This window comes from Macrobrachium nipponense, chromosome 1, assembly GCF_015104395.2.
Source record: "Macrobrachium nipponense isolate FS-2020 chromosome 1, ASM1510439v2, whole genome shotgun sequence".
Taxonomy (NCBI): domain Eukaryota; kingdom Metazoa; phylum Arthropoda; class Malacostraca; order Decapoda; family Palaemonidae; genus Macrobrachium; species Macrobrachium nipponense.
Window position 1 is genome coordinate 183,966,008 of NC_087200.1, and position 14,633 is coordinate 183,980,640.

General features: G+C 40.0%; 1 protein-coding gene across 2 annotated transcripts in view; it reads left to right on the forward strand.

Annotated features, from left to right (window-relative positions):
• The window catches only part of LOC135219907 (dystrophin-related protein 2-like), a 115,932-nt gene that overhangs the window by 25,387 nt on the left and 75,912 nt on the right, over positions 1-14,633 (forward strand). For both annotated transcript variants that reach the window (XM_064257108.1, XM_064257109.1), the window contains exons 3-4: positions 650-786; positions 1,164-1,365. In XM_064257108.1, the coding sequence (XP_064113178.1) occupies positions 650-786; positions 1,164-1,365 (339 nt within the window). The remainder of the gene's footprint in view (positions 1-649; positions 787-1,163; positions 1,366-14,633) is intronic.

The following is a 14,633-nucleotide window of genomic DNA, read 5'->3' on the forward strand; positions in this document are numbered from 1 at the left end:
TCAAGTATGTATTTAGGAAAATGTTAGTACTGATAACCTTTCAGAGTGCATACTTATACAATAGCCTTGGTAGTGGAGTCCATGCTTTTTGAAAATGAGGTAGTGTTGCATTTGATTTGAATTAAAGCCTCATGTATGAATGCTCTTTGAAATGAATGGCAACAGTGTTGTTCTAAGTGAGCAAAGACTTTTTCATCTTGTATAATGTCTTGACATATGATATAATGTTGGACTTGAGAATATCATATAGTACATGATGCATCTTTTGTCACAGTTGGTAGGCTTTCCTTGATGTAAAGTGAAGAAACTCTTTTGCTGTAATGGGAAACTTGAGTGAATTAGTAAGTGGTGCAGTTGAGTCTGAAGCTGAATGTAAATCTTAAGTACAATATTCAGTTTATGAAATTGAACATTTTAGATATTCTGTGGTAATGTTAAGCATAAATTATGTAAATTTAGAGAGAAACAGTTGAACAGCTTGTGCACAAATTGAATAAAGATTAGTGTTATCAAGGTCTACTGTTTCTGTTGTAGTTTACAATGATTTTGGTCTATTGTAATTTACCAGCTTTAGTTTGAAAAGTGCATTTAGTGAATAAATCTTTCATGCTGCTAAATATTCCCATTCACATGTAGTTTGTGTCCTCAGTCACTCTCTTGGTGTTACACAATGGGATCATCCAGAATATGTACGGATTATGGAGGAGGTTTTGTCTGCCAACTCTGTAAAATATGCTGCCTATCGAACTGCATGTAAACTGCGTCGACTTCAGACACGACTGAAACGTAAGTTTTTATGGCAAGACTTTTTCTTTTACAAATTCGTCTGCCAAATGTAACAATATGTCACAGTAATTTGCTGATAGCATTTAAATTTTTTGTGGAATCTTACATAAAACCAAAAATTTTCTACTTTGATCATTTTATAGTATTGAAAACTCGTCAAGGAATTGTATATCATAGGTGTTTGAGACAAATTTTTCGTAGTAATGCAATCTCCAGGAATATAGACCCCTGTCACCGATTCCTTGCATTACTATTTTAGCTGTTTTTTTACTGGTTTCCAACTGGCACCAGAAGATTTATTCTTAGTATGTTAAGACTGCAGGTTTGTTATTTATGAAAAATACAAATTAATTATAAATGTCATTTTTCTCTTTTAGTGAATGATGTAGCCCTTCAGTGTGTGGCTTCAGCATTTGATAATGCTGGATTACGAGCTGGTGAGAACAGTGACATGGTTCGAGTGAACCAGATTGAGGAGGTTATACACCAAATCCTACGAGCCACTCATAAACATCGCCAAGTTCGTGTGACACTTGCCACTCATCTTACTTTGAACCTCTTGCTTAATGTATTTGATCAGTGAGTATTTGTTTCTGGGCTTTGATTTTATATCCATAGGAATAAAGAAATGATGCCCTATATAACTAATACTGTATTTGTTCATCATTTCAGGGTAAAAAATAGGGAAAGTTGATCTGTATGTAGATTGAATAAAAATCTTTGTAAAAAAAAGAATGGGAAAAATTGATCTGTAGATTTAGTAAAAATCTTTGTGGGTAGGGTTGGGTATATTTGATGTTCACAGTCCATTCTATGGTTGAAGTCTCTCTCTCTTCTCTCTCTCTCTCTCTCTCTCTCTCTCTCCTTCTCCTCATCTTCTCTCTCGTCTCGTCTCTCTCTCTCGTCACTCTCTCTCTCTCTCTCTCTCTCTCTCTCTCTCTCTCTCTCTCTCTCTCTCTCTCTCTCTCTCTCTCTCTCAAGAATTCAAATTTTGTGGGAAGCTTTTGAAAGCTCAGTGTAGGTACAACGGAATGACTTGGCTGACCACATCATTCTTTTTTCTGTTGCACTCATGGAAACATTGAGTGTGTAGTGGCGGCAAGTTATTCTTATTTTCAGGATTTTATACTGGATTTCGGTGTACGGTGATACAGGCAGCCCATGGTTAACGGTGCAATCGCTTAGTGGCGAATCGGTTTTATGGCTGTCGTAAAAAATATTCTTTAAAAAAATAAGGTTTGTTCATATATGAAACAAACCTTCGGTCTTAACATTAGGATTAACTAGCGCCAAGCTGGAAACCGGTAGAATTAAATTTAAACTTGTGTGAACCAGGGACTATTGGCATCTATACCAGGTCACGGGGCATGTATACCACCGCCTTTAAGATAGGATGTGTTCTCTGTCTATCTGTTTAAAGCCAGTTTTAGTTTGCCCATTTTTATCCATTTCAATTTCATTTTTCTTATTAATTCTCTTTTTCTGAGTGTGCTCAGTGTGGGTGTGAGCTGTAAGAGTGTGTAAGTGGTGAGATGGAGTGTTTTGCATCTCCATCAGGATCTTCTTCTGTTTTGAAGGCGAGACAAAGGAAATGCCCTGGAGTCGGTGGCTTTCCTTGTTCTAGATTCCTAACTTCGGTGTCAACGGATCCTCATCCAACGTGTAGTAGGTGCAGGGAAAATGTATGTACAATTACTAATCCTTGTTCTATTTGTCGTGGTTGGTCGATGGAACAGTGGAGGAAGTTTTATGACAAAGGCCAGTACAGTAGTACCTCAAGATATGAAATTAATCCGTTCCGAGGCGCCTTTTGTATCATGAGGTTTTCGTATCTTGGACCACATTTTACATGTAAAATGGCTAATCTGTTCCAAGCCCTCCAAAAACACCCCAGTAAATTTCATAATAAAGGTAAATTGACCTATAAACAATGAAATACTACAACAATTTGGACCATTCAATACGTAACTTAATAATAAAAATGCAAAACCTGTAAATAAAGTGTATATTAGTGTACAAGAAATATTATTACTGTAACGTAAAATGTGGAAGCTTACCTTTCGAGTGAGGCTATCTCCGAAAGTGGCGGCAGAGGAGGAGGAAGACAAACGGCAGATACGTACACTTAACTTTACGAAACACATAAAAAAATGTCAGAAAAACAAACTAAACTTTACAAAACACATTAACAAAACTGTAACACTTAACTTTACAAAAAACTTAAAATAGAATTTATTTTTTATTTTTTTTTATTTTTACATTTCTTTTTACTTTTTTATACTTTACGTAATTTCAATTTCTTCACCACCGAATGGATGCCAGTCCATTTACGGAATTTTTCGAACCACCCATGAGAAGCCTTGAACTCTGGGGTTGCCGTTGATGTCCCCTCTCCACCGTCGTCTTCGGCTTGGGCAATCAAATCGCTGAAAATAGCGCTGGCCTTCTGGCAGATTGCCGTCTCGGTTATCGTATCGCCATCGATTTCTTTGTCCTCGATCCATACAAGAAGCAGCCTTTCCATTTCATTATGCACATGGCTCCTCTTGTTGGACAAAATAGTGACGCCCTTGGAAGGTGTAGCTGCTTTGATGGCTTCCTTCTGCTTAAGGATGGTGCCTATCGTCGACGGATTTCGGCCATATTCCTTAGCGATCACACTACCGCAAGCCAGCTTCATACTTTTTTATTATCTCCATCTTTGTCTCCATAGAAAGCATTCTCTTCTTTCTGTGAACTTCAGCAACTTCATTGGGACCCATGACTATATGTACTGTACGTAATTAAGTTATGTATGTAGTACGTATACTAATTAGGTTCTCACAACACGATAAAGTAGCACAACGAAATCACTAACAAATTTACGATACTAAACGAAATCATTGGACCGAACGAATGCCGCATGCGTACGATAAAGATTCTGGTACGAGGTGGCCGGGGTAGGGACGCCACCACGTACATACGTATAAGATGCATGATGGGAGGGTTGCTGTCCAATAGGAGAGAAGGATCTCATGGCTTGGCTAGCATCAGGAACCAATGGGTGAGCAGGAGGATGGTGGTGAGTCTACTAGAACTAAGATGGCGGCGCGCGGCGCGACTTTCAAAATTGTTATTGGGGGAATCTCGGACTTTCAGAAACTTTTCGTATCTTGAAAACTTTTCGTATGTAGAGCAGTAAAATTTTTCGTGTCGGCTTTCGTATCTCGAGTTTTTCATAAGTTGAGCCTTTCGTATCTCGAGGTACCACTGTACAAAAGAAAGGAGTCGACGCCATCTTTGGATGACCAAGCGTCGCCGGCTTATTTTGTATTGGCAATACACCAGTCTGCTCCATATGTTTTGTCACCTGCCTTTGATTTGTCCCATACCCCTTCAGTTTCTCCTAGTGGTTCGTTTTCAGAAACGCCAGGAGGGGTGTTGGGTAATTTGATGCATAATATTTATGCTCCTTTGTTCCCAGCAGGGAGGGGGGGAGCATCGGCATCTTTGTTCCAGTTGCCGGCTCCCGATTTGAACAGGATGGAGGGTATGTGGGCGGCGCTAGGCCTTCCAGGCGTACCAACCTTGGAAGATTTGCTGTCGCATTATAAGGCGTCACAGTTCTAGCAGAATCCGGCAGCGCTGAATATTCCTCATCCCCCAGGCCTGCACTTTATGGGAAATAATGTTGCGGCTACGCCAACAACTTCTTTGGTTACAGCGATGCAGAACATTGGGGGTAGTTTTGCTGCAAATGCAGGGATGCCAGCAGCAGCAGCCCAATCTATCCCTACAAGATTGGTGACGTCACAACCGACGTCACACACCGACATGGCAGATGCGATGATGTCACAGCCGACTGGTTCTCAGTCTTCTTCACTGCCTCCGTACTCAAATACGCTTTCTGACTCGGTAGTACACACTGTAATGAAGAAATTAATAAGAAAGGCAAAAAGAAAAGTCGTGATTCATCTTCTTCTTCCTCTAGCTCGGCGTCATCACTAAGTTCGATGACGTCACGGCGTGTACCAGTCAAGCGTTGGAGGATACTGGATTTCGCGACTGTTTCTCGGGCCAAGAGGAGAAGAGTGAATTCTTCTTCATCTCCGGGCCAGGACGGTCACATCCCAGTCAGCAAGAAAGGCAAGAAGTCAGTGGCTGGTAAGCTCAAAGCTAGTGGGCGAAGCCGTTTACAAAAGTCCGAACGAGCGAGTGAGTCGGCGGCCGATGGGATAATGGCTGACGTGGAGTTGCCAGTAGAGACTATAAAGAGTCAAAGGAAATCTACAGTGTCGTTGGCGAAATCGATGTTGGGGGCAAAAAGTGCAGCAAAGGATAGAGCACAGATACTGGTTTCTCCTATAAGACCGTTTAAAATACGGAGGGAAGATGATAAGGCTCCTATTAAAAGGTACTAAAATAGTGAGTTGGCAACCTCGTCTAATACATTGGTGGAAGGCGTTGTCCGCCTAAATGAAGGATCAAGGCCGAATTCTCCGACGGTCGTTGGAGACGATATTAATCGTCATGAAGAGGAAGTGAGCTCGGTTTTGAGAGAGCCCTCATCTTGGAGATATAGGTGAGATTCTCGCTCTAGATCCACAAGCAGAGAAGGAGTGAGGCGGTCTCGTTCCCCTGCTGACTGTTCGGGATCGAGCCGTCGGCGGTCAGCGGAGATCAAAGAAGGCTCGGCCGTAGGGGCAAACGACCACGAAGCACCCAGACGTTTGTCAGGGGATAGGAGTGAGATAGCATCTCCTGTGGCTGAGCACAGTACGCTAGAACCGGAGGAAGGAGAGAACCAAGAGTTTCTGGCTCCGTATGCCGAGGTGATTGATTTGATTCGTCAATTCAATAACCTTTCGGAGAGAACAGAAACACCTGACAGTATGCTTCCTCCGGGGATTGACATGGCCTTTGGTGTGAAAAAGGATACCAAGGTGTCGTATGAATTGCCTTTTTCAAATCATGCGGAGTCCGTTTTACAACATGTAAACGCACGGATTGGGGGAAGGGATAATTCCTTAAGATCGAATAGATTGTTTTAAGTTTATCCCTCCTCCAATGATGAAACAGAAAATATTATACGACACCGACGATTCCTTTACTGTCTAGACAAATTAACCCAAATGTTGTAAGGTTAAGGCCTGGATTAACCTTAGATCAAGTGAAAATGGAATGCCCTTCGATGACTTGCCAAGATGCTGCTACATTAGAAGCAACAGCTTCTTCTGTCTTTCAGACTGCTTCTTAGTTGGATCGTTGGTCGACAGCAGTTGCAAAGATTGCATCCTCAGAAGTGACGAGGAAGGCAGTGGATGAATCAATGTTCATTAGATTACTACAATCAGGTGCCAAAGCAATTGCGTACTTGACAAATTTAAGTGCCAATGTTTGGGCAAATATCCTTTTAATGAGGAGGGATGCAGCTTTGGCTAGACTAATTCGCACTGTTGATTTGGATTCCCTGCTAGCAATGAGGAATGGGAATATCTTAGAGTCGCAATTGCTGTTGCCAGAGGCCATACTAGAAGAGGCCATAGATAGGAGAAGGATGGACACTAAGGATAGGTTGGTACAGCAGGCAGTCAGGAAAGCATCTAGCAGTCAGGCTAATCCTATGGAGGTAAGGCAACAGCAAATACCTCGGAAGAAGCCAGTGAGGCATAACATCCCTAATAGAGCAACAAGGCCCTCATCCCCAAAGAAATTGACTCATCAGCCCTTTCACAATAGAAATAACAGAGGAAGGGGGATTAGGGGAAGAGGAGGGGCTCAAGACGATAGGATAGGCGCCTCTCATCACTCGGCCACACCAGTGGTGGGTTGCCTGGCAAATCACTGGAAGGTGTGGCAGGAACTGGGAGCAGAGCAGTGGGTGGTGGAGGTTCTCAGAGTTGGGTATTTGATTCCGTTCGAAGTATCCCCACCCCTGACAGAACATCCATTGCCTCACCTCGCTTATGCTCAAGAACCTCAGAAGGCTTTTATTCTGCAAGAGGAAGTGAAGAAGATGATGGAAAAAGGGGCTGTGGAACAAGTATCCATTCCATCAAAGGGGTTTTACAGCAGGATTTTCCTTGTACCCAAAGCCAGTGGGGACTGGAGGACAGTAATAGACCTGTCAACTTTGAATCTGTTTATAAGAAAAACCAGATTCAAAATGGAAACTCCAAAGACGGTTCTACAAGCAGTCAGGATCAGGGACTTTATGCTGACAATCGAAAGATGCATACTTTCAGATCCCAGTCCATCAGTCTTCCAGGAAATTTCTCCACTTCAGTCTTGCAGAGAAAGTTTTGGAGTTCAAAGTTGTATGCTTCAGATTGACAACGTCTCCTCAAGTTTTTACAAGAGTGTTCACTCTCGTGTCGACATGGGCGGATGCTCAGGGGATCAGGCTAATAAGATATCTAAACGATTGGCTGGTGATAGCAAAGTCCAGAGAGAAACTACTCAGGGACAGAGCGACCCTTCTACAGTTTTGTCACAGCTTTTGCATTGTGATAGATCGGGAGAAGTCGCAGTTGGATCCAAGTCAATGGCTGGTGTTTCTGGGAATGGTCATAGACACAACAAAAGCTAAAGTATTCCCGACAGACCAGAGAGTAGAGAAATGCAAACAAGTGGTGAATGCCTTTCTGGAAAAACAAACACAGCCAGCAAATCAGTGGCAGGTAGTACTGGGAGTTCTAACTTCCTTGGAGAAGCTAGTACCACAAGGGAGGTTACACCTTCGATCTCTACAATGGAGGATAAAGGAGTTCTGGTCTCCAATAGTAGATCACCCGTACGAGCAGTTTCCCTTGTTGGCAGAAGTGAGGAAAGAGCTGCTGTGGTGGGTGAAGGACAGCAATCTGACAGTGGGTGTTCCCCTTCAGCAACCCTCACCGGATCTCCTGCTGTTCTCAGATACGTCACTAGAAGGTTGGGGAGCCCATATGGAAGAGCTGATGGTTTCAGCGAAATGGAGCGGCGAGGACAGAAAACTCCATATAAATGTGCTGGAGCTAAAAGCAGCATTTCTAGCACTACAGGAATTCTGGGAGAGGGTGCAGGGACATTCAGTGGTTTTGATGTCAGACAACATCACAATAGTAGCTTACATAAACAAACAAGGAGGTCTAGTGTCTCGACAGTTACATGTGATGACAGTTCAACTTCATCAGTGGGCTGTAGAGAACGTAATAGTGGGAAAAAGAAACGTAGTGGCCGACAAGTTGAGCCGCAGGGATCAGATCCTGGGAATGGAGTGGTCCTTGCACCAACAAGTAGTGGACAGAATGCTCAGGTTGTGGGAAAGGCCGATCATAGACCTATTCGCAACCAGGTACAACAAAAAGGTGGGAGTGTATTGTTCGGTAGTCCCGGACGTAGAGGCAGTAGCAGAAGATGCTCTACAACAGCCATGGGACAATCTGGGCGTCTACGCATTTCCTCCTTTTTGTCTAATCCATCAGGTTCTGAACAGGGTAATGTGGTCACAGAACCTCAGAATGACTCTGGTAGCTCCGTTATATCCAAAGGCGGAATGGTTTCCGGACCTCTTGGAACTCCTGATAGACGTGCCGAGAGAGTTACAGTTACCCCCATGGAACAACCTGCTATGTCAGCCTCACGTGGAGAGGTACTACCGGTTGGTGAAGTCCCTATCACTTCATGGGTGGAGACTGCCGAGTATCTCTTGCGAGCGAGAGGGTTTTCGCTAAAAGCAGTAGCGCACATGGCAGGAAATATCGGAAAGTCATCGGCAGCAGTATACCAATGAAAATGGTCAGCATACTGTGATTGGTGTTGTAGAGGGAACTTGTCTCCACTCAGTACCACTATTCAGCAATTAGCAGACTTTCTGATATATCTCAGGACAGAAAGGCATATGTCTGTGTCTGCGGTGAAGGGGTACAGGGCGGCTCTAGCCTCGGTCTTATGCATGAAAGGCGTGAACATTTCATCTTCATGGGAGTTGGCCATAATGATGAAGAGCTTTGAGCAGTTATGTTCACCAAAAAAACTAAAAGCCCCAGATTGGGATTTGACCATGGTACTGAGTAGTCTGACAAAACCCCCCTACGAACCACTAAGGCAGTCCACAGATAGGAGCCTGACCCTGAAGACAGTCTTCTTATTGGCCCTAGCTTCAACCAAAAGGGTGGGGGAACTACATGGCCTGTCATCTATTGTAAAGCACTCGAGAGGTTGGAAGTTAATGGCATTCGAGTTTGTGCCAGAATTCATGGCCAAGACTCAAAACCCATCAATAGTGTACGGCAGATTTGACTTTTTCCATACCTTCTCTGGCAGATTTTGTAGATAATGACAAAGGTGAGATGCTTCTGTGTCCCGTCAGGGTAACGAGAGTACTTAAGGAGGACAAGGCACCTCAGGCCGGGGTGCCGGAGGTTGTTCGTAAGTACAGGATGGAACAAAAAGGAAGTGTCCAGAAATACAATATCGTTTTGACTAAGAGAAACGATCAGGAATGCCTACATGACAGAAGACAAGGGGTCAGATAACCGGGAGAGGGCTAGGGCTCATGACATTAGAGGCTTGAGTGCTTCTTTGGCATTCAAGAAGAATATGTCTGTGGAGAGAATTCTGAAAGCTGGTGTTTGGAAACGCCAAATGACTTTCACTTCCTTTTATTTAAAAGAGGTTGCCCATAGATCCTTGGATACCTTTTCCTTGGGTCCAGTGGTGGCGGCCCAGCAAAAGTGGTATAGCTCATCCAGTACCCCTGGCAGGTCAGTTTGTGTCTAGTCTAAGATAAAGGTATGAAAGTAGAATGAATGGGATGACTGGTCTTTGTTCTTTACTACTTTCTTTCTACTCCTTTACCTACGGGCAGTATGAAGGAGAGTACCATCATGAGCTGGAACGGACTAGATGCAGGTGAGGTGGTCAGCCATACTGTAAAGTTATGTTAGAGTATAGTATACTTTCCAGTACCAACACACCCCTCTCGGTAATAAGGAAGGGAGGGGTGGTGGTAGATCCAGATACAAGGGACAAGAGTGGTTTATGAGAATAGAGGGTCCTCTATTTCCCCATAGTTTATAAACCATGGCATGATACCAGCACCCAGTGAGGGAAACCAATAGATTTCCTTATATCTTTGGTTCAAAGGTTTATAGTCCATTCTCTTAGAATGCTCCTAATATTCGGAAATGGATTTAGATGGCAAACTTCCAGTCAGATACAGACTTACCTCCCTCCAATAAGTAAGTCTATCCTAATGTTAAGACCGAAGGTTTGTTTCATATATGAACAAATGACAAATTTGTAACTAATTTGTATTTTTCATAACTAACAAACCTGAGATCTTAACAGTTAAAGGCCCACCTCAAACCACCCCTCTAGCAGTCTAACTGGGTTAGAAGTATAACTGGCGGGTCGGTCACACGACGCCTAGGGCATTCTGGGTATACATGCCCCATGACCTGGTATAGATGCCAATAGTTCCTGGATCGCACAAGTTTAAATTTAATTCTACCGGTTTCCGGCTTGGCGCTAGTTAATCCTAATGCTAAGACCTCAGGTTTGTTAGTTATGAAAAATACAAATTAGTTACAAATTTGTCATATTTTAAGGTATTTTTACGGCACAATTTTCAGTTAACAGCGCCGTTAGCACCATTATGTCTAACAAGTACATACATTTGCAGAGAAACCGTTCAGATCTTAAAGGTTATGCAAATGATATTAAAAATTTATTGACTTATTACATAGGTGTTAGGGTAAACTATATGCCCCTGACGCTGTTCTATGCCTAAAATATCGAGTTAAGTAAGTGCAAATTTAGCGATTGATGTGTCGATTTATAAACGTTCATGCTTTCATGTTTAAAATGTATATGAAAATGTATTACTTATAGGGTACTTTTATTTCTGCAAATAAATATGATACAAAGGCAGCTTTTGAAACTGCCCTCCAGTTATCAAAAAATACATTTTTTCATGTTCGTTCTTGTGAGCCGCCGCCTGCTGCTTTTCCAAAAATATAGTTAGAAAAAATGCAAATTTAGCGATTGATGTGTCAATTTGTAAATGTTCATGCTTTTATGTTTAAAATGTGTATGAAAATGTATTACTTATAGGGTATTTTTATTTCTGTGCATAAATATGATACAAAGGCAGCTTTTGAAACTGCCCTCTACGTTAGCAGAGGATGTTTTTTCATGTTTGTTCTTTTACGCCGGTGCCTGCCACTCTTCCGAAAATAGAGTTCAAAAAGTGCAAATTTAGCAATCGATGTGTCAATTTTATAAATGTTCATGCTTTTGTGTTTCAAATGTGTATAAAAATGTATTACATATTAGGGTATTTTTATTTTTGTACATAAATATGATGCAAATTATGGCAGCTTTTGTAAGTGCCCTCCGCGTATATCAGAGGATATTTTTTCAATGTCCGTTCTTGTCCGCCGCTGTTCCGAAAAATGATTAAAAAGACTTCACGTGGTTATATTTTATTAATTTGGGAGCTAATTATAACTCATTTTGTTAATCAAACTTCAGCTTTTCTTTTATAAGTTTTCATGCTTTTATGGCTAAAATGTGTATGAAAAATGTATTACAGGGTATTTTTTTTATTTTTATATATAAATATGATACAGTGGCAGTACGCATGTCCATTTGAAGTCTTTGTAACAGCCCTTCACATGATGAAGACAATAGGTTGTTCAGTCGCGCCCGAATAGTATTTTGATTTATATAATTGAATCATTTTTATAACAAATTATATTTACTATTGTTGCATAAATTGATTTTAAAAGAAAAAGCTCGTGTATATATTCGATTTTGCAACACTGCAATTTGTTTGTTTTTCCATGGGATAGAAGTACAAAATATAACTGTGCAACTCGGTCGATTTTTTGCTTTGTTACACGAGCAAAATATTGAGGTATGACCGTACGAGCTCAAGATGCCGCTGCTATGTAGATGGCATAGTGATGAAAATTAAGATAAGCACAGAAGAAAAAGTAAGTGTGCATCGTTTTTATAAATCTTTTAAAAAATTATACATCACTTCACTGTATCCAATAATATTGCATGTATTCTCATATTATTGTATTATACTACAGTAAATCTAAGCCAGTATTCCATGGAGTAGCCAATGTTTTGGTTTGGAAATCAGCTGATGGTGAATACGAGTTTGTTTCGACTTATTTAACGCAATTATGAGTGAACTTTTTGCTTTTAGTTAGCATAAACAAATATCTAGATACTTGACTTATATGAGACAAGGTTAGTTTTCCGTATAGTACGATGTGTTTTAAGGAGGAAATATTACTTGAATATGTCTCATTGTGATTGTGAACTAATTTTTTTTTTTTGTTCTTTTATATCATCGTAATACGAACTTTACGTTATTTATCTCATATTGACGTGAAACCAACAGTAAAATGTGTTCTTTCAAGCACAGTAGTTTTGATTAAAATGATTTTATCTCAATTTTATATACGGTTGTGTTTGATGGCATACGTTTACTGGAGTTTTATCCTTGTTGCTGTTGCACAATAATGGTCATTAGCAGCTTGAACAGTTTCCTCAGCTTCAGCTATAACTAGGTTTAAATTTAACAGTGTATTTCCCGATTGATCTTTAATCTATATTGATGTTTGATCTATATTGATCTTTGATCTATAGCAAATAAAGTTATTACATTAAGATATCTCAGTCCTATTCTACATAACATCATTTATAACTATGGTAATAGTGCACTATAGTACGATGATTAACATACATGCCAAACACATGTTATTATCCAGTTCGGTTGTACTTAAAAAAATTGTTTCTCGTTTGGTTGTTCATGGCTGTACACGTTTATGCAACGAGTATAACGTTAAAGCCATACTTTCATCATTCTCTTTTGCTGTTTTAGAACTTATGTAACTAGAAGATGGGATAAAGTCAGGCTATTGTAATTTGGTCTCTCATAAAATCGGATTATCATAAGACGAATTATCATAACTTGAACACTATAGCTACCTGTACACTGTATAAAACCTTATTATAACTTTACATACTGTAGACACATGAAAAATTGAAGCTAGGCTTTTTTCACTTTACAGTATTTATAATACTATAATGTACTGTACATTGGTATTGCACAGTAAATTTTATAGTACTACTATAGTACTGCATAAATATAATTTTACTTATTGTGCCATTGCGGGATCATGGTGCCGTTTGAGTGGTCTAGGGCGCTGTTAACTGGTCTAGTATTCCGAAAGGTGTGATGCGGCCGTAGACTTTAAAATCACTTAGCGTCGAAAAATCACTTAGTGTTGGCGGCCAGGAACGGAACCCCTGCCGCTAACCAAGGGCCACCTGTATCTCAATCTTACGTGATTTGAGTTGTGCAAATTGCAAACTTTTCATTGGAACTTAACTAATTATCATACACGAGTATTACACAAACGCCACATTTTTGAATCCTGGAGAAACCCTGCAAAGGTGTTTGTTCAATTTCTTTTTTTAATTTTAAGTTTTCAATCTCTTATGTGTAAATTAAATAACATTTAAATAATAATTCTCTCTCTCTCTCTCTCTCTCTCTCTCTCTCTCTCTCTCTCTCTCTCTCTCTCTCTCTCTCTCTCTCTCTCTCTCTCTCTCTCTCTCTCTCTCTCTCTCTCTTACTGAAATGAAAGAATTTTTAAGGTACATGTAGTATGTACGATATTTATTAATATTTTCAAATAATGTAATAAGAATAATGAAGAATAATGCCAAAACTGTAATATAAAATTCATGATGGTTTTTTAAAGAAATAGGGGGAAAGAAGAGAAAACTATGTTGTATGTATGTATGCACTTATTTTTTACCAACCATTTATTTCTTTTTTTATGGGTAATGCATTAAGCTAACTTTTAAAAAAAATTATAGTAACTTTAATTTCATTTAAAAGTTAGCATAATAGTTAGGGAGCATGATCAGGGTCATATTTAGTGTTCAAACTTTAGAAGTAAGCATTTATTAGCCTTTTTAGAGACCATGCCAAACTTCCGTGAGACTTCCTTTTGTGTGTGAGGGGGTCTGGAATCTAAGCTCACTTAAGATCGGGGTATTACTGTATCTTGCTTAAATAGCCATCGAAACATGTATTTAATTGCCTTCAAGCAGAATCTTTCAGGATGGGTTTTTTCTTGTTTTATTATTGGTACATAGTAGGCTCTTTCATTAAGCCAGCTAATGGCAGGCTGGTGCCCTATGTTGTTTATTGCTATGCCAGAACATATGATAGTCTTTCATGAAAAAACTTTTTGCATTCACAATATATTTACCATGTTAGGCTACTAGTTAGCCATGGTAAAGAATTGTCTTAAATGGAATTTTATGTTTATTTTATTATGAATATTATTTTATTATTATTATGCCAGAACATACGACAGTGTTTCAGGCCAATTTACTAAATGCTAGCACTGACTATTTTTCTTTTCTTTATGTAATTTGAATATTATATAATGAAATTGGAATCTTGTGTATCCATGGATCCCACTTCTGACAATGTGGGATTCAGCTGTGGAATTACTAGGTAAATTGCAGACATAAAAATGATATTTTATGATAAAATTAGATTTTTGTATACGAACCAAATAATTACAAAATCAGAGCTCTCCCTCCTCCCCTCTCATGGATAAAAGGGGCATAAACAACTGTATTCCATGCCGAGTTGGTTTCTCTCTCCCCCAGTAGTGGCCGGTGGTAATCACCTAGCCAAAACATAAAAGTGCTACCACGAATTTCAAAAATTCTAGCTGCCGACAGATAGTGAAACTATAACTATGTAATTACTACTTGGTAAGTATACATAAAATCTCATTTTATCATAAAAGTATAATTTTGGTGGGCACAGTTTTCCGTGTCGG